Source organism: Trifolium pratense, linkage group LG4, assembly GCF_020283565.1.
Source record: "Trifolium pratense cultivar HEN17-A07 linkage group LG4, ARS_RC_1.1, whole genome shotgun sequence".
In the NCBI taxonomy this organism is placed as follows: Eukaryota; Viridiplantae; Streptophyta; class Magnoliopsida; order Fabales; family Fabaceae; genus Trifolium; species Trifolium pratense.
In genome coordinates, this window is record NC_060062.1 from 54,018,818 (window position 1) to 54,043,192 (window position 24,375).

Sequence of the window (24,375 nt, forward strand, 5' to 3'; positions counted from 1 at the left end):
ATTGAACTCAAGGATTTGCTTATAGATCGGGTTCAATTCGGGTTTTACCTTAAATCTTATGGTTTAGGCACTAGCTCAAACCTGTTAACTGAGTTGGGTCAAATACCCTTTTGTGATAAATTTCCAATTCTGTGTTCTATCTTTGAGCAATGGAACCCCGGTGGTCATTTGGATGTGTTGACACGAGACAGATCCTCTCACTTAATTCAATGGGATCCAGGAGGGTGGTCTCTTGTTCATTGGAGGAGTCAACCTGCAAAGGAAGCTCTTTATCAAGAAGTGAACTCGGGGTCGAGTTCTTTTGAGGTAGAGGAGACTGATGTAGGAGAGTTTCCTTAATAATTTATTATTTTAGCTATATTTAGTTTTATTATATTTTAGGCGGATTTCTTATTTTTATATTTCACCTAGATTAGTTATTTTTATATTTTAGGTAGATTTGTTATTTTTATTTAGTTAGGTTAGTTATTTTTATTTTTACAATCTTTTAGGAGATTTGTTATTTTTATTTTTCACTACTATTTAAGCTAAATTATTGTAGCCTTGAAGGCAACCTTTTGATTTAATAAAATTCAGAGATTTTTCTCAAATTTGGTGGATTCCAAATTACTCTTTCGGTGGACTCCGAAACCCTATTTTGACAAGTTTGTGTTTGCGGCTTGTCTTTATCCATTAGGTTTAGCGTTTTGCTAACCTAGCGCTTCCGTACTGCGTCATTTAGACTCCAAAGATTTGGTTTCTTTGTACTTTGCTTCAGTTGATTCTTTTCTTCCTTAGAGAATTCCTTTGAAACCCTTATCAGTGGGCCAATCAAAAACAAGGAAACACCTTATTTTGCATTTGCAAAATCACTTCATACTATAGTTGCAAAATTGCATTTAGGGACTAGGATCAACAACTAGCTTTCACATTAAAGCATCATCCATCATTTTTGGGCCACCCTTACAAATATCATGGAACAAAGTCTATCCATCCACATTTTGAATAAATTTCATATTAAAATTACTTTGCTTTGAAAGCCACCATCCAACTTTTCCATTATGAATAAAGAATTCATAATGCATTTTCCTCAAAGGTCATTGAGGCATCCATCCCTTCCAAAACTTATGTAACATTTCGGACAAGGGTCATTAAGTTCATAATGCAAAATCACTTTTAATTGCAGTTTCAAAATTGAAATTAGGGACTAAGGGTCATCAAAGCAGAATATATCGATTCATGCATTATTATGAATAAAAATTCATAGTTTTTTTAATAGAAAAAAAAAAGAGGACACCGATAGAGACAATTGATTGAGTAGCAATTAAGGCAACAACTAGCTTTTTCACATTCAGGGACTAGAGTCATTAAGTAATTTATACAGCATTTTTTGGACATCAAGAAAGCATTCATAATGCATTTTCATCAAAGGTCATTGAAGCATTTGTTCCTTACAAAACATATGAAACACTAGGGACAAGGGTCATTAAGTTCATAATGCAAAATCACTTTTAATTGCAGTTGCAGAATTGAATTTTGGGACTACGGGTCATTAAGGGTCATCAAAGCAGAATATATATATCCATTCATGCATTATTGTGAATAAAAATTCAAAAAAAAAATTAATAGAAAAGAGGACACCGATAGAGACAATTGCTTGAGTAGCAATTAAGGCAACAACTAGCTTTTTCACATTTAGGGACTAGAGTCATTAAGTAATTTATCCAGCATTTTTTGGGCATCAAGAAATCCAATCCCTTACATTCAGTGACATTTAATCTCTTCCAAAAATTGAAAGTTCATTTTTTTCCGAAGCAGAAGATTGAAAGTACGTTCTTGAATACTCAAGAGTGAAAAAATCGACAACCCATCATCGTTACCAATAGGTATTGATTATAAACCAAGGTCAACAACATTGAAGCAGAAGAATAGATAATGAAAGAGTGATGTTCAAAGAGACTAAAGTACGGATAATTTTCCTGATAAGAAGAGTGCCAGACACACAAAACAAAAGGAAAATAACAGAGGAAGAAGAATGCTTATGGGCGTGACGCTGGCAGATGAAAGAAGGCAGCTTGGTGCTGATATTCTGTGGCATAAAGCCTTGGACCAGTCTCGGGCAATGTTCCGGGTGATGTAGAGCTTATGTTTGTGTCCAAGAATGGATTTCCACTCTGCAATTCAAATGCCGCATGAATAAGTTTTTTTAATTTTGTTATTGGAAATAAGTTATTTTCAGCTTCTGAAAAACTGAAACATGCATAACAATGGCAATGGCATCCAATACATAGGTCACTAGGTCGGTGTAAAATTTAATTACTCCATCAGTCCCTTAACTATTTAGAAATTTCTAACTAGGCTCTGGACTACAAAAGTCTGTAATTATGTCATTGAACTAGTCAATAATTTGTAATTGAATTCCTTAACTTTAAATAATTTGTGATCGGTTAACTATTTCAAAGACTCGATTTAAATAATTTGTAACTAGGTCTCTAAACTTGTCAAATTGACCATTTAAATGTGGAGCTCGGTAAAATGAATGCCCGGCTAAAAAGTATGTCTATTAACGGGGAAATTGACACGGAGCCATCACAAAGACACAAATACCAAAATTTTGAGTCCCATGGGATTTGAAGCATGGACAGACACCCAAGAACTCAACATATTAGAAATGTAACAGTAGAATTTGGTGTCGGTTCTGTTTGACCAAGTGTCCAATGCAGACAAGGTTCCTTATTTTGGAGCTTTAGTGCTTGTGTCATGTGTTAAGAAGTCTCTGATAGTTAACCAACACAAACACAACTCTTTAATTCCTTGTTGCTTTAGACTATCGAGTGGGTACTGCTACTGTTTTCATTTCATTCATGGCTATCTAATCAGTTAAAACACAAAACTTGAAAAGCATTGGGCATTGAGATCTTTCCATCTGCTCTGACTCTTAACAGGAAAGTACCTTTATGTCTTTCTAGTTTAGTTGTGCTGAGGTAGGAAAATATACTTGACTTTTATGTGAAAGCCACTTTCTTGACTCTCCTCAATAGCTTATGTTATCTTGTGTACGTACGAAATGGTTAATATTTCCATGAAGGAAAACCCAAACATGTTATCCTAAAAACACGACTCCCAAGAAAAAACACGAAAACCAATTTGATCCCTCAGAAATTAAAAGTATCATAGAAGATTTAGGGTGCGTTTGGAAAAGAGCTTATCTGGACTTATTTATAGAATAAGCGCTGAATTTCAGAGAGCTATAAAAATAGCTCATGACTTGTGTATAAACTGTTTTTAGAAATAGCTTATACATAGAGGTTTATATGAAAAGCACCACTTCATTAAGCACTTAATTGACATTTTTACCCAACACACCCTTAACACCAATTCAATATATATTTTTTTTAAAAAAATAAACATATGAGCAGAGCTGTGAAAATTACCATATCAGAATGTTTATCGTCCTTTAGTCCAGACTGGTAAGCATTTCCTGTTGTATCAAGTGACAACTGGACTCCCAATGGACAAGCATCATCTGGTGAAAATTTATTAAGCAGCTTGCACAAAAAACTGTATGTTAATACACTGACCCTGATAAACAAGTGCAACATTAAATGATAAATAATAAATAGTTGTTACATCTGCGGGTTTTTCTAGACTCTGCACTATCATGGTAGCACAGGATTCATTTGACTGGCTTTCAGTTAGTTTGATCGATGAAAGTGCATTTAAAGCATCCTCGTTTGATCCGTAAACCTTACTTGGCTTCCAAGATGTATCAACAACAGCTTGTAACTTGCTGTCGTTAACCAATTGCAAGAAAGGATCAACCTGAAAAGAAGCATAAAAACTATTAGAGATGCAAAGGAGTGATTGATCATGTAAAATACCAGTAAGAAGTAGGTAGAAAATAGGGAAAGAGGGAAAGTTGGATAACTCAAATGCAAAACATTGAACAAAACAATATGTACATACAGTTTTATCTGTCAAAGCCATTTTAGCGATAGCAATTTAACTGGAAAAAAGAAGAGTTTCAAAACTAGGCACCTTAACAATGCTTCACAATTTTAACCCACTTCATCAAAGAGAAACTTAAAATAAATACAAATGAAATATATCTAATATTAGAACATATGTCGTAATTAATAAAATATATGCTATAACTTCAAGTTCGTTTTTTTTTTTTTTTTTTTGACTAAATAACTTCCAGTTCTATATGTAAGAAATCTGATGAATTTTGTATATCATGCAAAATGCTAACTGCCAAACTTTCCTGTTAAGTATGTTACATCACGCACTGCATTAGAATTTTCCATGCCACTGACTACAATGTTTTAATTACAATCATTAAAATTAATACGAATGCTTATCATTTATTCTTTTCCGTTCAATCTTTTTAAATCAGATATTTGATGTCGCATATGAATCCTGACAAAAGTTTAAGCTATCGTAGTTATATGATTAGAGAAATGGAAGAAATAAGGCACTGAGCCCAGGATGTCAACAACTAGCAAGTTATCACTGATTAGGGGACAATGAAATAAAGAATTTTCTGCAGAAACTTTGTTCACAAATTTTAACCTTCATAGTAATCTGGAATCTGCCGGATAAAATACTTACTCATAGAGCCTCCTATAATTTAAACATTTAATTAAAATGATTATAGTTAAACGATTAAAACCAAACTGAGAGTTTCTCCTATTGGTTCAAAAAGAATTTTGGGACATTTGGAATCAATGGAGAATGGAATCAACGAACAAGGTCTAATACATTCATAACTGCAATGATTTTTTATTCCACCACACTAAAAAGGAATGACCAGTCCTGTCTTTGTAGAACCAAGAACTGAAATGGAATTGGCACTCATGTCTTCTTTTCATATCAAATTGAGGAATCACCATTCTTGCTTGAATACTAGAGATGGAATGGAATGTTTTTGATGGGATGCCCCATATGGTCCAGAATGTTAGGGAAGCAAAGGGCGGCATGTCACTGTGCCTTAAGAATGATTAGCTCATTACTCTGAGGGTGTATGATGAATGCAGAAACAAGAAAGAAAACGTGTGATCTGCCTAGCTGGAAGTTTGTTAGAATATGCCAATATAGATTAATGTGGGAATAAGATTATGAGGGAATCATGAACATCTTTCAATTAGGACCCTGGTGATTGGCACAGAGAGAGAGAGAGAGAGAGAGAGTCTCTCAGCTCAGAGGAACATTTGCTATGGTTTCCTTGTATCTAAGAGCTTATTCTATTCTTTAATTCAATACGTTCCTCCATTCTTTGTTCATTTAATTTCTCTACTCTATCAATTTCCTTTCCGGAGTACCAAACCTTCCCTTACAAGGAATGAATGGGGGGAAAAAAATGTGATTCTAAACACAGGTTCATAAGATATCCATATCATATGTCGCTGATATTGAGCTCGTCTTTCTTACAAAAGACATAGTAACATTCAAACATTAAATAATATAGATTCAAGGTTCTACCCTTTTCATTGAGAGAAATGCTCCTCAAGGAAAATGCCAACTGAAAACTTTGAATTAGAGCATCATCGGAAGAATTCTGCAGGAGCCATGAGGATAAGATCAAAATAAACATAAAAATAACAGTCAATAAAGACTTGTAAAACACTTATAAAAACAATTAAATGCTGGTAAAGATGTAAATGTCCTCCCAAGGATAATACAGTACTCGTGTAACTATTAAATATCACATAAATTTTTAAATATTTTGTAGGTCCCTAAAATATTTGAGAATTTTTAAATAGGTCCGTTAACTAAAAATTGTAATCAGGTTGCTGAACTACTATACTTTTTGTAATTAGATCCAACTGTTACATTGTCTCTTTTAGCGTTATTAACCATAAACATTTTGATCATGTAATTTCTAAACTTGTAGGGGTATGGCCATTAAAATTTATAACTTTGATTCTAACCATTGTAATAACCTGCATGTTATGTATGAGTAAATTATCTGAGGTTGAGTTTAATCTTAGAACAACTTTACAAATAATAATCTATATTGTCATTAAGGAAGCTTCTATAAGAATCTGATAGGTACTTGGGTATTATGGGCTGCTTAAGTCCCACATCGAGTAGTATGGTAAGCTCAGTGTCAGTGGGGTATTCAAGGGGTTTGGTTCTCCCCCTTGATAGCTAGCTTTTAAGGGAGGGTTCCCGAAGTGCTTAGATACTTATCTGAATCATTCTCAAATAAATTGAACTAACTAAAAAATGAAATAATTGCATTAGGGAAATGATATATGTTAAATAGACAAGATTTTTATCAGAAAGTTGGTACACTGAAAGGGTTGGGCTAAAAATTGGTCAACTAATCCATACACTGAAACCATTTTTTCAATCCATGTATAGATGGTAAAATAACAAGAATTGTCGCATTACCTTATTCCGGGCAACTAGCAAGACAAGGTTGTAGGTATGAGCAATTGCTTCAAAATTTTCAAGTGTATTCAGAGGATAGACTGACTGCACCCAGATTGATGATAGCAGAAGGGTAATCTGATGACTACTCAGCCTAATCGGTAATACCTGTGACATGGTAGTCATAACAAGAATGGTAGTATCTGATGGTGTTTGATTGATAAGTTCTATTATTATTAAAATATAATGTCAAAGTAAAATAAGTGCAAATACATACCTGTTGCGTATCAGAACTATTTGTAGTATGTTCTTCAATAGTTACAGATGCTTGAGGCTTCCTCACACTAGCTACTCTTGACTTCAATCTATTCATCATAGAAGGATTACTACCCAAAATGTCATCAACACTCAGCAGGATTAGATTATCTGAAAACTCTTGTCCACCAGCATTAGCTTGGCTTCCCAAACCAGAAGTTGGAATATCATCATCAATAGTAAATAATGGAATATCAACCTGCATAATTTCATGTAGGTGAACTGTACAGGTTAAAATACAATCGAAATATATATACTTTTTTAAAAAATAAACATATGAGCAGAGCTGTGCAAATTACCATATCAGAATGTTTATAGTCCTTTAGTCCAGACTGGAAAATATTTCCTGTTGTATCAAGTGACAACTGGACTCCCAATGGACAAGCATCATCTGGTGAAATTTTATTAAGCAGCCGTTCTTTTAACATGGATGACTCCTATTGCACAAAAAATGTACGTTAATACACTGATCCTGATAAAGAAGTGTAACATTAAATGATAAATAATAAATAGTTGTTACATTTGCAGGTTAGTTTGATCGATGAATGTGCATTTAAAGCATCATCCTCGTTTGATCCGTAAACCTTACTTGGCTGCCTAGCTGTATTAACAACAGCTTGTAACTTGCTGTCGTTAACCAGTTGCAGGAAAGGATCAACCTGAAAAGAAGCATAAAAACTATTAGAGGTACAAAGCAGTGATTAATCATGTAAAATACAAGTAGGAAGTAGGTAGAAAGTAGGGAAAGAGGGAAAGTTGGATAACTCAAAGGCAAAAAAATTGTACAAAACAAAATTTACATACAGTTTTATCTGGGAGAAGACAGCGTGAAGGAAGAATGAATAACACAACATAGTAATAACACCAACAGATATATTTCATAAAAATAAGATCTTAAAGGTCCATAACCTGTTTAATTTCATGCCAGATGTCCTTCGCTGAGATACCCTCGTAAAAACCAGATATAACAAAGAGAGGGCATTCTGAGACATGAACATATTCGGTCTCTTTTGCGGCACTTGCAAATGTGACGGGAGATTGCTCTTTTGCAGTCCTGTACATGCATATATCAGTTAATTTACAAATTTAAGGATTGTATTTCTTTTCATCCATTGCTTGAAAAGATATTAATAAGTTAGAGTTGCTTGTGATGTAGGAGCACCCCATGCACCCCATCAGGCATCCTGGCATAATGTGATCTGTATCATGAATGTTGAATAAAGTACAGGCAAGCTGTGGGGATGAAGTAAAGTAACCAACTGACAGTTTTCTTACTTTATCTTTGAGTTGAAGTGCTGACCAGTAAATTCAGAATGTCCTCCAACAGAATTCTGAATGCACACATCAAATAGTTTGCACTCAATTCCTCAACAAAAAATAAGTATTTAAAACTAACATACTGTAACGGTAACAGCCACTAAAAAAACATAGCACTTACAGCCCATGTGAAAAGCAAGGTGACATCTGCTGTTGTTTTGCAAAAATTATTCAGCTGCATCAAATAAAATTGACGATTATTGTTAACTTTATATATAAAACTGTAACTTAAATTTATATTTAAGTGAGCTTTGCCTACCATAAAAGTAAAAACTGATACATGATAGCAACTCTCCTTGTAATTATGGGGTATTAACAGGCGAAATCTGGCAACAAACTATTTTCGATGCTGGATCAGGTTCTGCATTTGAATAATACAGATGATCAGTGTAAGAGATGCAATACAGTATAAATATCATAGAGTTGGTTTCTTTGTACTTTGCTTCAGTTGATTCGTTTCTTCCTTAGAGAATTCCTTTGAAACCCTTATCAGTGGGCCAATCAAACAAACACTTTCTTTTTGCATTTGCAAAATCACTTCATAATGTAGTTGCAAAATTGCATTTGCAAAACCACGAAGGATTTTCAGTCCTTTACTGTAGTTGCAAAATTGCATTTAGGGACCAAGGGTCCATCAAAGAACAATAGATAATAGCATTTAGGGACTAGGGTCAACAACCAGCTTTCACATTAGGGCATCATCAACCATTTTTGGGCCACCCTTACAAAAATCATGGAACAAAGTCTATCCATCCACATTTTGAATAAATTTCATATTAAAATTACTTTGCTTTGAAAGCCACCATCCAACTTTTCCATTATGAATAAAGAATTCATAATGCATTTTCCTCAAAGGTCATTGAGGCATCCATCCCTTCCAAAACTTATGTAACATTAGGGACAAGGGTCATTAAGTTCATAATGCAAAATCACTTTTAATTGCAGTTGCAAAATTGAATTTAGGGACTAAGGGTCGTCAAAGCAGAACATATAATCTCTTAAGTCCATTCATGCATTATTATGAATAAAAATTCATAATTTTTTTAATAGAAAAGCGGACACCGAAAGGGACAATTGCTTGAGTAGCAATTACGGCAACAACTAGCTTTCACATTCACATTCACTAACATTTAATCTCTTACAAAAATTGAACGTTCATTTTTTTTCCCGAAGCAGAAGATTGAAAGTACGTTCTTGAATACTCAAGAATGAAAAAATCGACAACCCATCATCATCGTTACCAATAGGTATTAATTATAAACCAAACGGGGCAAATACGTTGGAATGAAGCTTCCATTAAGCAGAAGATTGAAATTTGTTGGGACAAAACACGTTTCCTCAATTAAAATTTCATGTTTTCAAGCATAAATTGAATGTTCTTGAAATAACAAGAATTAAAAAATGGGTATCACAACAAGTATCTATCAATCGTAAACATGATCTTGGCACAGAACAGATTTTTGCACGATTAAGGGTTCCTTTTGTTTTTCTCATGCAGAGGATTGAATGTTCTTGAATGATCAAGAATGAGAAAAATGGGTAAAGTTATACCTTTTATAAAACAGAAGATTGAATGTTCTTGATTTAGGGTTTATACCCTAATTTTCATCAAAAGAAGAAAAAAGGGGTTTGATTTGATAAAGCAGAAGATTGAATGTTGTCGTTTAATAATCGAATCAAAATGCAAATATGTGGAAAGAAATTACCGTAGCAAACAGAAATCGAGCATACCAGATTCTTGATCTTTGAGCGACCCACCCAATTGTGAGTGTTTCTTGAAGAAAGTTTTTACTTTTTATTTTCTTTTCACAAACTAGCGCTGCGTAAGATTGAATTCTTGTTTGAAAGAATGAGTTTTTATTTTCTGAACAAATGTGTGTGTAAAATTGAATCGTCATATTTCACAATGAGTTTTTTGTTTTTTTGGTACAAAACGTTTCCCAAAATATACCCTTACCCCCCTCTTATTTCCCGTAATACCCCCTCTCAATTTTATTTCCCGTAATACACCTTTCAGAGGACAAAAGCTGTCATTGCAGCAGGGGAGAAGGGTAGCGACATTTCATATGTCACCATTGACACATGCATAGCGCCATTCAGAATGGTGCCATTGACTAGGGAATAAATTTTTTTGTCCTTTGCTGTTCATGTACGCGTGAGGCTTGCATGGGAGGTAGAGAAAGATTGTTTGAATGCATGGGAGGGATAGAAAGAAAAGAGTCTTTGTTTGAAATTTTTTGAATTTTTTTTATTTGATTTTATTTATTTGATGAAAAAAATAAATTATATTTATTTGATGAATAAATAAATTGATTTTTTTTATTTGATGGAAAAAAATTTATTACAAGACGATGATATAAATAATTTTTTACAATAAAACCACTGAAATTCCTAATGTCTACGTTGGCCTCCGGTGCCACAAGGTGGAGGACGTGCATTCCTCGGATGTCCTCGTCCATATAATTGCTCTTCCTCATTTGTTTCTTCCTCGTTAAGCATATTGTCGATATTGCTAAGATGTTGAGACCACGAGGAACCTTCACCAGCAGCCCACGTTGAATTTAACATCTCGTCCGGTACAGCAGAACCCCAAGATAAATCTACGGGATATGTTGGGTTTGTTGGGTTTGTTGGGGTTGTATAGAATCACCGGGGTAGTAAGCAAATACTGGCGGGACCTTCGGCCGTTAGTTACAAATATGGGTAAATATTTCTAAATTTTACTATTATATTTGCCACTACTAATTATTTGCCGCTAATATATTATTGAAAATAATTTATTTATTTTTATTCAATTTAGGATATGCACCAAGGGAACCTTCATTCCAATACTGGCGGGACGAACTTAAGAAGGAAAGCGTGGAGGCTTTAAATTGGGTTGATAAAATCCCGAAAGAAAAATGGACGCAGGCGTATGATGGAGGTCGTCGGTGGGGTCACATGACGAGCAATCTTGTCGAGACGATGAACTCAGTGTATAAGGAAATTCGCAGCCTACCAATCACAGCATTTGTCAAAGCAACATACTCTAAGACTGCAGCACTTTTTGGAACACGCGGAATGGATGCAATGGCTGTGTTAGCTTCTGGTCAGGTGTATTCAGTCCCATGTCAGGAAAGGATTACGAATGCAATGACTAAGGCCCACTCACACGTAGTCACTCGTCATGATAGGCAACGTTTCTCAGTGGAGGAAACTGCGGATCCCCGCGAAGGCCGACCAAAGGATACATTTAAAGTACACTTGGAAGAAAAATGGTGTGATTGTGGAAAATTTCAAGCTTTACATTTACCTTGTTCACATGTTATTGCTGCATGTTTTCACGCTCATTTGGACTATCAAGTGTACATTGATGATGTATTCAAAGTTGTCAATGTATGTCGCGTGTATGAGCATACATTCGAAGTGGTTCAAGGCCAAATGTATTGGCCGAAATACGAAGGTCCGAAACTTTTTCCCCATCCCGATATGAAAAGGGTCAAGAAAGGTCGTCCAAAAAAGTCCCACATTAGAACCGAAATGGACGAATTCGGCAAAAAAGAGCGCCTATGTGGTTTATGCAGAATGCCGGATCATAACAGAAATAATTGTCCTAATGTTGCGGGACCCTCGTCGTAACTTTAATTTTTAATTTTATGTAATTTTTTTTCTATGTTTATATTATGAATGAATCCATCAATATTAGAGGTTAAATAATTTCTAATTTTTTTTCTATGTTTATAATTGTCCACATTCATACGAAATAATTAAAATCACATTCATACGAAATAATTAAAATCACATTCATACGAAATAATTAAAATAAAATAAAGACTTACATCATTTTTAAGAAACTAAAGTTCACGTACATAAACCATAAAATGAAGACTTGCATCATTCTTAATTAACCATAGTACATAAACCATAAAAAATAAATAAACCACGTACAACAACAACTTAACCACTTTTCTTTAAGGTCGCGTATAAACGATGTGGTTCATTTTCGTTTTCAACAAAGGAAAACATCAATTGCACTTCCAAATCACCTTTCAATTTGTACCAATATTTTGTTATTGTAGCTTCGATGGAGTCACTTGTGATGTCCGTGCATGAATTTAAATAGGCCATATGTTAGATTTGTATATGTTCATTGTTTTTTAACAAGAACATTTCTTGAATCTTATTCTTTAAAGCTGCAAGCGAACTCAATTTGCCAATCAGTAACTTAAAATGTTCTTGGCGGCCTTCAAATTTAACAGAAAAATTATGGCAACCATTGGACGAAGATGCCATTTCTTATAAAATAAAGAGAGTGAAGAAAATAAGATAATAAAATGAATAAGATGAAGTTAGTTGAGTGAAAAATGAATGTGTGGGATGTGATATTTATAGAATGATGTAGTATCAAAAAATTTCAAACAAACACTCTTTTCTTTCTATCCCTCCCATGCATTCAAACCATCTTTCTCTACCTCCCATGCAAGCCTCACGCGCACATGAACAACAAAGGACAAAAAAATTTATTCCCCAGTCAATGGCGCCATTCTGAATGACGCTATGCATGTGTCAATGGCGACATATAAAATGGCGCTACCCTTCTCCCCTGCTGTAACGACAGTTTTTGTCTCCTGAGAGGTGTATTACGGGAAATAAAATTGAGAGGGGAGTATTACGGAAAATAAGAGGGGGGTAGGGGTATATTTTGGGAAAAAATTCTTTGTTTTACGATATGCCACACGGCCGTCCAATTAAAATTAATCGTTTTGCCATGTCATACTTTTTAAATATAAGAAAGTTTAAATATACTTTTTAAATATGGGAAACTCAATCGGTTACTCTAACTAAGCGTGTGTTTGGTTCTGCGGCGGAGAGAATTGATTTTGGCAGAATTGATTCTGTAAAATTGATTCTGGCCAAAATTGATTTTAAGCTGAAGTGGTTTATGTTTGGATATATTCATGAAAAAGTGAGTTGAACAAAAAATTTGAGTGTAAAAATCAATTCTAGAATCAGAAGCTACGATTTCTAGCTTCAAGTAGAATCAATTCTGGAAGCAGAATCAATTCTACTTTTGAGAAACCAAACAAGTCAGAATCAATTCTACACGTCCAGAATCAATTCTGGATGCTCCAGAATTGAAACCAAACATACACTAAGCCATATTGGAGCTTTTTAACTTCCCAATGTTTGACCAAATTTTAAATTCAAAATTTTATTCCCTCTATTTCATTTTTTTCAAAATTCTATTATATCATCACTCAATTTCTCATCTCACATTTCTATCAGGTTCCTCTTTCTTCTCTCACTTTTAATTTTCTCTCGCTGTTCATATTGCTGCATTATTTATCTCTATTTTTTTTCTAATCTGCATTTTAATAAATTTCATCTTCATCTTCTTTGTCTAAGCAGATGAAATTTTTTTCTTTCAGAAAAAACGTGAAAATAAAATATAAGAAAACAAGAGTAAGAACTTGATTTTGGACACTACTTCATTATCTTCTCATCTTCAACTTCATTTTTTCTAACCATACTACTTTTTTTTTTTTGCAGGAACAACCAATGATATCCTTATCTCTGAAAGGAACTACAAAGAAGGATATGAGTAAGTAACTAAATAATTAAAGTTTGAATTTGATATACTTTTTTTCTTTCCCTTACTTTCCTTTTCACAAAATTGATAGGTTGATAACAATGAAGACAAAAGAAATTTTGTATTTGAAAACATAATTGGAAAAAACAAAATAGACATAAATTTGTGTTAAATTTATTTTTTCTATCCATTTTTCAGATCCAAAAAAAAATACATAGAATTTACACGGGACAAAAGAATAATCAGATCCATAAATATGTTTTATTTTTCTTATGTCTAGAAATTCTTTTGAGATTGTCTTTTTATTTTTCACTTTTATTGATTTTACATTTACTTCATTGTCTTCTTAAAAAGTAGAAGAATGCAACCAGATAAAGTAAAAAAATAAACAAACCCAAAAAAACTAAAAAATATAATATTCTTCTTACAAAATTACAAGGTTAGAGTAGGGGAGTTAGAAAATAGTTTTTGAATAGTGAAAAATTAATAATAATGAATTGAGATTTTCGGAATAATTTTGGAGACCAATGAGTGTTTTGTTTTATTTTGTGGGTCTCAAGACAACTTTACATATTTTAATATGATTATTATTTAGATACACAGTAAAGTACAATGCAACCTGCAGCTGCTTCAATGTGATAAAAGTAGTGAAATGGAAGTACGATATATTTTAATAAATAAATATGATAATGCATTATAAATATTTCACATTTAGAAATGAATTTTCTCAGATCCAAACAAATAGATGTAATTAACAACAAATTTACTCATAAATAAATGTACTATAAAAACAATTTTATCAATTCTGCAAGAGATCCTCAACTTCCACAATTTATTTTAAATACTAAACGATGTCCGATTTGAGTAAACGACCACTCGTTGGAAAGCTTAGGGTGTCAAGAATACAAATATAATTTTTGTTTTAAGGGTTAACTATCCAATTGGTTCAGTTTGACAAAATAATGGGTACTGGTACAGAAACAGAGCAGAAACTTTTCTCAAACTTGTAGGTAGATTTTCTCATACTTTACTTAATCAAATTTAACTATTCTGGTGTAAATCCTGTAGTAAATTTTGTTTTCTTTACACTAGATTAAAAATCATTAGCATACGACTTATATTTAGAGAGGTATGCTAATTTATCATAGATAGCTCTACACGAATTTTCACATAAATCTTTATTCTTTTTGGGGGGTAAATTTATGTTATTTCGGTTTCCATAAACCGAATTTTTTTCCATGTTTAAAAATTTCGGTTGGTAGAAACCGAAATAAGTTGACCAAATTTTTTTCAAACTGCAAGGGGCAAAATAATATTTTTGGGATATAAATGAAAGGCAGGGGTCGGGAGAGAAAACTTCAAAACTTTATACAGTGTGACTTGATCCAATCCAAAACTCTAAGCAATACATTTACCTAAAGAAATTGAGAATCACACAAGATAAAAAAAAGACTTTTGGAAAATTGTGTTTTAATATGGCTTCTAAAAACGTAGTGCAACAAATCACCTAATCAATGAAGGAATCATCTAATTAATTACTGCAACACTATCAATTCTCAACCAAAACAAACATTTAACCACATATAATATACATCATACTCATACATAGGGTCCATTTGGCCCAACTTTTTTTAGAGCTTATGCAAACAGTTTATGCAATATAAATTAGGTTTTATGGAATTTTATAAGTTTAGACTAGTGAAAATTGTAATTTTATAAACTATTTTATCATAAACTACTTGACAAACTTATAATAATATAAAAAAAATTGCATAAGCTCTAAAAAAGCCGACCAAACCGGCCCATAGTTTATAAACAGACTTTGTACTTCAAACCCAGACATACATAATTATTTTATACGGATTATATTATGTCTATTTAATTGTGTCAACCATATTCAATTATATGTATATCTGTTTAATATTTTGTTTAAAATTTAAAATTAAAAGAAATATACAAATATATGGTTTACTTATAACATGTAGATAGAATTGGTTTTTTAGTGCGAACAGATTTGCTAACATATCAAATATTGATGAGGCATCTAGAGAATCGTGAGTAATCTCATCTTCAAACTTTTTAAGGTGTGTTTTTAGCTAACATTGGTGTTTCTGTATACTGAAACTTGCGCTGCAATTTATGCCGTTGAATTAGTGTAAACTGTTAAATACCTCCTAAAATTTTAAAATTCGTCAAATATCCCCTTGAATTTGGAAATAGGCAAATACCCCCTGAAATTATAAAAAAATCAATCAAATTGCCCCTTGACACTACCAGTCAGAGTCCACGTCAGGAGGTAATTTGATTGACGTTTTATAATTTCAGGGGATATTTGCTTCTTTCCAAATTTCGGGAGGCATTTGACGAATTTTAAAATTTCTGAGAGTATTTGGCAGTTTACTCCATTGAATTTGCTCATGCTAGAGGAGTGTGACTCACTCCTCTTAGTTCAAGCTTTTACAAATGTAAATTTGGTTCCTCGAAAGCTTAAGATCAAATGGAAAAGTTGTCTTAGAATCATTATAAATTTTCATTTTATATACTCATATATTTTTAGAGAGGGAAATCGTGGTGCAGACAAACTAAAAAATGTTAAATATTTTATGGATGATTTTTGGTGAGATCAATTACTAACTTAATTGTTCTAGAGAAGGTTTATTTAGGGACAAAGTTGGTTTGCATTATTATTACTAATTTTGTTGATCTTGTTTTGGTTGACCCTTTGTTTTATTTTTTCAATAGTACTGTTTTTTTTTTTTTTGGCAAATTACACTAGTCTCTCTTAAAATTTGTTTAAATATCACTCACACCCCCTCTATTTTTTTTTATCTAAACACAAATCTTCCTTACTTTATTTTCAATGTGACAAAGTGTAAATTAATTTTACACTGACATCTAATAGGAATAAAAAATTCTACATGTCATACAAGCGAAGTCGGGTAGAGGGGTGATTTAGCGAAATACACGGTTGTTATTGAATGATACTGTAAAAGGCTTAATTACTAGATTGGTCCCTTAAAGATATTTTTGGTTTCAAATTGGTCCCTTAAAGAAAAAAAGGCCCAAATTGGTCCCTTAAAGACTTTGCCGTTAAACATTTTGGTCCTTTCCGTCCAGAAACTGTTAATTTGTACAGATGGCAAACTGAGTGCTTACGTGACATACAATGACTAGGCAAAAAAATAGGTGATTGTGTATTTAACTTCCTTGTTGATTTTAATCAAAAAAAAAAAATTAGGGTTCTTCATCTTCCTCTTCATCCATTCTCTCATTATTATTCAATCATCTTCTACATTCCAATCCTCTTCTTCTTCTTCTTCTTCCTCTCTCATCGAAACACTTGTCTTGTTACCCACAAAAAATGGCAAGCACCAGTGATAGCTTGTTTGCACAGCGCATGAAGGTTGAAACAAGTGGAAGAAGTTCAATTGGGAACACTGGATCTATAAGTTTGGTCATTAGGAGACAACCACAACACTGCAAATGTGATGAAGTTGCTATATTACGAACTGTTAAAGACATTTCAAGTCGTAATTTTGGGAAAAAGTTTTGGGGATGTAGAAATTGGAGACATGATGGTGATGCAGGTTGCAGCTTCTTTAAGTGGTTTGATGATGATATTGTTGATGAACGTGATTTGAAGATTGCAAGGCAAAAGAAGAAAAATGGAAAGTTGAAGAATGAAGTTTATGTGCTCAAAAATGAATTGGTCATAACTCAAAAATGGCTAAAGATTTCAACTGGTTTTGGGTGTTTATGTTTTGGAATTATCTTGGTCTTAGTGACCATTATCTTGTATAGTGGTAGATTCATTTCCAACCCATCTATGTATTTAAGGTAGTTTATGTCATTATGTAATGAATGGAGTTTGTGTAATTTATGAAGTAATTTATGCATAATGTAATGGGGTTTATGTATTTGAGGTAGTTTATGTCATAACAATTAATGGAGTTATTATATGCCTCCTAATCTTCCAATATTATTGATTCAATGAAAAATTGTTGTGTTTAGTTAATTGATGTTATATATGGATTTGTTTTGCTTTATGCACAATTTAATTTGGCATGGCTACTACTTTTGCTTTAAATGAACATTGTTGGCCTGTAACCAAATGTGCGCAAAATTTTGAGACCAAAGATTGAGAGCAAAATATTGAGACCAAAGACTTTCAATTACATTAATTTGGTTTCTCAAATACATCATAACAATTAATCAAAAGATTGAGACCATACATACTAAGGTTCTCAGATACATGATAACCATCATACAAAAGATTGAGACCATATATAATAAGGTTCTCAGATACATGAAAGCCATTAAACAAAAGATCGAGACCATATATACTAGGTTCTCAATTACATCATATCAGCTGACTAAATATATACTAAGATTGAGGGCATATAAACAAAAGATCGAGACCATATATACTAGGTTCTCAATTACATCATATCAGCTAACAAAATATAACAGACACAAAACATCATAAACTTCAAATTCTCCATGTTGGTTGTGTTGAAGTTTGGTCTCGTCTCTTAAAAGGCAATTTATGTCTGTTGTTGGTTGTGACTTGTGGCTGGGTTGCTGCAGGCCTGGCTTGTTCTTTCTTCTTCCTTTTTGTTGAAGAAGGAGCTGCAGGCTTGTCTTGTTGGTTCTTCCTTTTTTTTGAAGCAGTCTTGCCTTGGGCTGATGCAGAAGCTTGTGTTGAGGCAGGTTGTCTTGCAGAAGCAGAAGCAGAAGCAGCAGGTTGTCTTGCAGAAGCAAAAGCAGCAGGTTGTCTTGCAGAAGCAGAAGCAGAAGCAGCAGCAGAAACAACAGCAGAAGTAGTAGCAGAAGCAGCAGGTTGTCTTGCAGAAGCAGAAGCAGTAGGTTGTCTTGCAGAAGCAAGAGGTTGTGCAGAAGCAGAAGTAGCAGGTTGTGCTATAGAAGAAGGTGCTTGTGATGTAGTAGGTTGTGTTGTAGCAAGTGGTGCTTGTGGTGGTTGTTGGCAAGTTTGTTTGTTGTGACCAGGTCTTTTACAATTACCACAAACAATTCCATGAAAAGCTCTCTTCATATTTCCATCACCCTTTTTCAATTCATCAGCTTCCTTGTTCCTCTTTTTTTTAGGTCTGCCATGTTGCCTTTTTATTGGTGGTGGTTGAAGGTCAGTAAACCGAGTTCTTACCCATACATTTTGACCATTTGTTGGGTAGATCATTGGTTGATAGCAAGCTTCATATGTTTCTTTTCTGAAGTAGTCTGGTACATATTGACCTGGATCAATTTCCATTTCTCTCATACAAGCTATTGCATGTCTACAAGGTAAGCCTGTCAACATCCATTTTCTGCAAGAGCATTCCCTTGTTCCAAGACTAACAGAAAATTGGTCACCACTAGCTGAAATGTGTCTAACTTCAAACAATTCATAACCAGCAGGCCTAACCAAAAAATGATAAGTAAAATATAAGTCCTCAACAATTATACCTAGTAAACTACATGTCATCAATATATAGACCTAGGTGATATTCATTAGATGAGAAAATAAGTCATCAACAATTATACCTGACCATCCAATTGTTGCTGAATGATGTCTCTCTTTCAAGCTTCTTTTTTTATGTTTGGTAGAATGCTTTCAACATATCTCCCAATTTTTTGTCTATTGGTTTCCCATCTCTCCATCATATACACTCTAATTTCTTCAAGCATTGTCACTATAGGCTTGGCTCTTGCACCAACAATCACTGAGTTGAAAGCTCCAGACATGTTGACCAATGTGTCACATTTTGCCTCAGGTGTGAAATATGATTTGCTCCAATGTCTTGGTGGTATTTTGATTAAATGCTTGAATGCCTCACCATTTATAGTTTTGATCTCTTGCATCTCCCTATGCCATGCATTAACATAAGTTGCATTTGCAGCCTTCCACATCAATTCCTTTAATTTCTTTCCAGGAAATTTCTTTTTGAAATTGTTGTACAAGTGTCTGACACAAAATCTGTGAGCAACACCTGGAAGTAACTCATCCATTGCTGGAAGTAGTCCCTACAACAAGAAAGCAGTTCAATTATTTTAAATAAGAACATTATAGTATATAACATCAATACATTAAAGTTTATGTAATTACCTTTTGTTGGTCACTTATGAAAGTGATTAAAGAACAAACTCTTATGCCTCCTAAATCATTGGTTAACAGCTCCAAAAACCATTTCCAATTCTCTTTTGTTTCACCCTCAACCACATCAATTGCAATGTGTAGCATTTGGTCATTAGGGTCTCTTTCAGTTGCAGCTAGTATCTGACCACCATAATATTCTTTAAGAAATGCCCCATCTAAACCAATTATTGGCCTACAGATTAAAAAACTTTCCTTACATCCCTTGAAACAAATGTAAGCCCTTTGGAAATGTGGACACAAAGGCCTTTCAGGATGTTCCAAGTCAGCCTCATCACCTTGAAATGGTGTAGTAGTGACTATAACTGTTGAACCACGGTTTGATCTTAGTAATTCATGGGAGTAGTCATAAAACCTAGTGTATTGTTCTCTAAATGACCCATCTACTAAATCAAAAGCAATACCCCTGGCTTTAGATGCTTTGCTCTTAGATATCTTTAAATTCCATTTTTGTTGTGTTTTCTTCATAATATCAATCAATTTCAAATTGGGATTCTCTTTAACCTTCTTATGTAATCTTTTTCCCAATCATTTGGCACTAAGTAAATGCACCTTAGGTTCCCTATTGCACTTATGCTTATCTTTAACAGTCATCAATTTCCAAGTTTCTTGCCCTGGAATATGTGAACAGTTAGCAGACCATACACAACAACTTTTACAAATCAGCCTCATCCTCTTCTTGTCATTCTTCTTATATTTAATAGCTCTTTGAGACTGGATTGCATAACATCTTATTGCTTCTTGAAACTCTTCTTTACAAGCAAAGTACATTCCAGACTCCCACTTATAATCTTTCATTGATGATGGCATCTTAAAGGTTGGCAATTTGTAATTACTAGGCCTTTCTGTGTTATGCTCATCTTCATCCTCACTATCCTCAACTTCATTCTCACTGTCACTGTCAGTTCCACTATCTAGCACATCACTATTATAATCCTCAATATCACTCAATCCTCCAACAAAGGCTTTATATTTACTTTTGTCAATATTCCCAACATCTTGTTGTTCAAATAACTCATCACCTTGTGCAGTTTGTTGTGCACCTTGAACAACAGACGTATTATATATATTGGAGTTATTCTTCTTCTTTTTTTGTTCTTCCCTTCTTACTTGTTGGTTTGCTAACATTACACTCTTGCCTCACTTTCTTACCTTTCTCCCTTGGTCACAGGTTCATCAACAACATTTTCATCCACAACAGTCTCATCTATAACAGTCTCAAAGTTATCTTCAAGCAAACAATCTTCTTCTGAATCATCAAAGTGTATTCCCAGGGCACTATCTTCACTGTCTTCCTCATACTCCACTTCATTTAATAAATCATAAATAACATCATCATCAATTCTCACACCTTTCCCTTTATCAGTCAGTTGTTCTCCCTCTTTCTGATTAATCACTTCAGCAGTTAGGCCAACCTTATCTCCCTCAGTAGGGCCAGCCTTATCTCCCTCAGTAGGGCCAGTTGGTCCAGTTTCATTGACTCCCTCACTTGGCCCATTATCAATTTAAGTCATCAGTTGGACCATATTCATTTACTCCCTCAACAGGCTCATTTTCATTTACTCCCTCAGCAGACCCATTTCCATTTACTCCCTCAGCAGACCCATTTTCATTTACCCCCTCAATAGGCCCATATTCAATCGCTTCAATTAACTCAGGCTCAGCCATTGGATGCACAAGATACAGCTGGACTCTTCCATCCATTCGTGCTATATTTTTCATTCTATTTGCATCCATATCATCCTCCAACAAAACCAACTCATTTACATCTTGTGGGTCATAAAACCACATTGTGTACTTGAGTATTTCAATTTCTTCTTAATCTCTCCAACAAACTCAAAGTATGAAAAATAATCTTCATCAACAAACCAACTTACATCTGCTCCAACATACCCATTGTGATCAAACTCTTCAAACCAACCCCCATGGTGTACCACCACCTCCAATCTATCACCCATGAATAATACACACCACACCTAATAAAATAACACTCAAAATAAACAGACGGACCACAACAACAAGAAGACAACAAAATTCCAAAACATAAGACAACAAACACAGAACCCTAAATCATAAACAAACACTAAAACCATAAATAAACAAGCAACAAGAAGAAGACAACAAGAAGAAGACAACAAAAGACAACAAAATTCCAATAAGAATCTTAAACAATTCGAAATCTAAAACAGAAAAGAAACAAACACAAAACCCTAAATCATTTTACTGCAAACACAGAAACACATAATTAAACATAAAAAAGATCGATTTCTAACCTGGTTGTGCAGTGTCTCCTTCGATTCACCTTCGATTCTTTTTTTCCGTTCGATTCGCCGTCGTTCGCATTCGTCGTCTCGTCGTCTTCGCAATGCTTCTGTGTTGAGTTCCTTCGTTCAATTGGTTTCCTTATGTTTTGTTTGTATAATTTTTTTTATTTTAAATTTTAACTTTAAGTTTTTTTTTTAACTTAAATGATTTACCTAGTAAGCAGTCATGTAAGCAACCATGTAAGCAGCCATGTAAGCACTCAGTTTGCCACCTGTACAAATTAATAGTTTCTGGACGAAAAGGACCAAAATGTTTAACGGCAAAGTCTTTAAGGGACCAATTTGGGCCTTTTTTTCTTTAAGGGACCAATTTGAAACCAAAAATATCTTTAAGGGACCAATCTAGTAATTAAGCCTACTGTAAAATTAGTTTACAGGTCTGTGCATATACTATTTTCTCTTTTTTCATAAAGAAATTCTTCAAATCAATGTTTTGGTAACCAAGAGACCAAGTTTAACATAATCGAAAAAATTTGGTTATAATTTTGAGTTTTTCTTAATTTTAAATAAAGGTGTGAGTTAAAATTGAATTTCTCTCTTATTTCTCACATTTAAAAGTGCTCAAACTTGATGCGCGCGCACAAACACACATGCATGCACAGTTGTGCGCCCGCACTTCTAGCTCTACCATTGTGTGCAATATACTAACATCCAATGTATTGATAGTTGCTTTCTTATTGTGTTAGCAAACATTGGATTTATCAAAGAGTAGCTACTGCCTCAATTAATGTTATTCTTTTTGCAAAACAGGTGTTTCATAATGACTAAATGACTTTGTTGCAGTGAAGTTAGGATATTGATGGATTAATATTTTCTAACTTTTTGAGGAAAAGTCATGTGATTTTGTTGGATTTGAATTGAATGCAATCAAAACTGCACGCAGTCATGCAGTTAAGAGAGATCTGACCGTCCGAGGTGATTGGTTGGCTAGTTTTGACAAATTTTCCATCCTGCCTTTTCTGGAGATCCATTGATTGGCCCTAACTCCAACGTCGCATAAGAGATTCAATGCGAATTACATTTTTTGTTTAATTTAAAAAGGAAGCGCTCTTATTAAATATGATAGAAATATGTTGGGGTTGCTCTTTTAATTCTTATTAAAAGAGCACTTCCTTTTTGTCATATTTTTCATAATAACGTTTTATTTTTATATATATAGAGTTAGGAGCAACCCCAACATCAAAATTTAAGGCAAAGGGCCCAAATATTCATAGTCAGGAGTCGAATATTCATGATTGCTATATTCCTGCATTTTTTATTTGCAATTCTGAATTTATTTGCAAAGTTGGCGATGAACGATGGCAGGAGCAGTTTTGTCTTCGTTTTCTGTCGCAGCATAATCGAATTTCTGGTTATAGCACCGTTTGCATTTTACTTTGAGTGGTATAATATATTCTTCTCTTCCACTTTTAATTAATTTTTTCAAATAGAGTTGTTGTCATAACCATAAAAAATTGAATTGTACTAAGAATTATAATGAACAAGTCTCTGAAAACGACTGTTACGTTTGCATTAGTTTAATGCATTGTGTTTCTTGATTGTTGCTTATTGAAGATTGTTTACGCCTGGATGGATGGTGATGTGCATTGCTATATAAGTGTTGCTTGAACAGCCCCACATAGATGTGGATTTTGTATCAAAGGACTGTTAGCGAACAGGTGTGCGCACGCGTGTGCCTACGTGTGTATCAAGTGTGAGCACTTATTTATTTTCTAATTTTTATAGGTAATGACTTTCTTCTTCATTTGGGGCATCATCTTCGTCAACCTCGCTATTGGCATCCTTCCACACGTTGATAACTTTGATCACATCGGGGGATTTGCAGTGGAATTTCATCTCGGTTTCATTTTGTCGACATGCCCTATAATTTTTTATAGGGCCCAAATATTCATAGTCAGGAGCCAAATATTCATAATTGCTATATTCCTGCAATTTTTATTTGCAATTCTGAATTTATTTGCAAAGTTGGCAATGAACGATGGCATGAGCAGTTTCGTCTTCGTTTCCTATCACAGCATAGTCGCATTTCTGGTTATAGCACCATTTACATTTTACTTTGAGTGGTATAATATATTCTTCTCTTCCACTCATAATTCACATTTTCAACTAGAGTTGTTGTCATAACCATAAAAAACTGAATTGCACTAAGAATTATAATGAACAAGTCTTTGAAAACGACTGTTTGCATCAGTTGTGTGCAAAATTTTTAAAGTTTAATGCATTTGTTTCTTGATTATTGCTTATTGAGTATTGTTTACACCTGGATCTACAAGAAAAAAGGTTTTTTGCAACGACAAATGTTGTTGACAATACATTTCGTAGCAAAAAAATTGTTGTTGGCATAG

At 33.8% G+C, this 24,375-nt stretch overlaps 1 protein-coding gene across 4 annotated transcripts; it reads right to left on the reverse strand.

The window, feature by feature from the left end:
- Positions 1–1,830: 1,830 nt before the first annotated feature.
- Positions 1,831–9,873, reverse strand: LOC123924505. Of its 4 annotated transcripts, XM_045977420.1 has the most exons (13): positions 9,718–9,872; positions 8,246–8,347; positions 8,108–8,161; positions 7,945–8,000; positions 7,579–7,723; positions 7,259–7,328; positions 6,969–7,106; positions 6,632–6,868; positions 6,376–6,522; positions 5,461–5,536; positions 3,610–3,801; positions 3,414–3,505; positions 1,831–2,153 (listed from the first exon to the last, which is right to left on the reverse strand). In XM_045977420.1, exons 5-11 carry the CDS (start codon positions 7,665–7,667, stop codon positions 3,797–3,799), a joined length of 762 nt encoding a protein of 253 aa, XP_045833376.1. In that variant the 5' UTR covers positions 7,668–7,723; positions 7,945–8,000; positions 8,108–8,161; positions 8,246–8,347; positions 9,718–9,872; the 3' UTR covers positions 1,831–2,153; positions 3,414–3,505; positions 3,610–3,796. The 4 variants fall into 4 exon arrangements, with proteins under 4 accessions (XP_045833376.1, XP_045833374.1, XP_045833375.1 ...); XM_045977418.1 differs by lacking the exons at positions 1,831–2,153; positions 3,414–3,505; positions 3,610–3,801 and having other exon boundaries at positions 4,151–5,536; positions 9,718–9,873; XM_045977419.1 differs by lacking the exons at positions 1,831–2,153; positions 3,414–3,505; positions 3,610–3,801 and having other exon boundaries at positions 4,151–5,536; positions 9,693–9,873.
- Between the last annotated feature and the right edge of the window lie 14,502 nt (positions 9,874–24,375).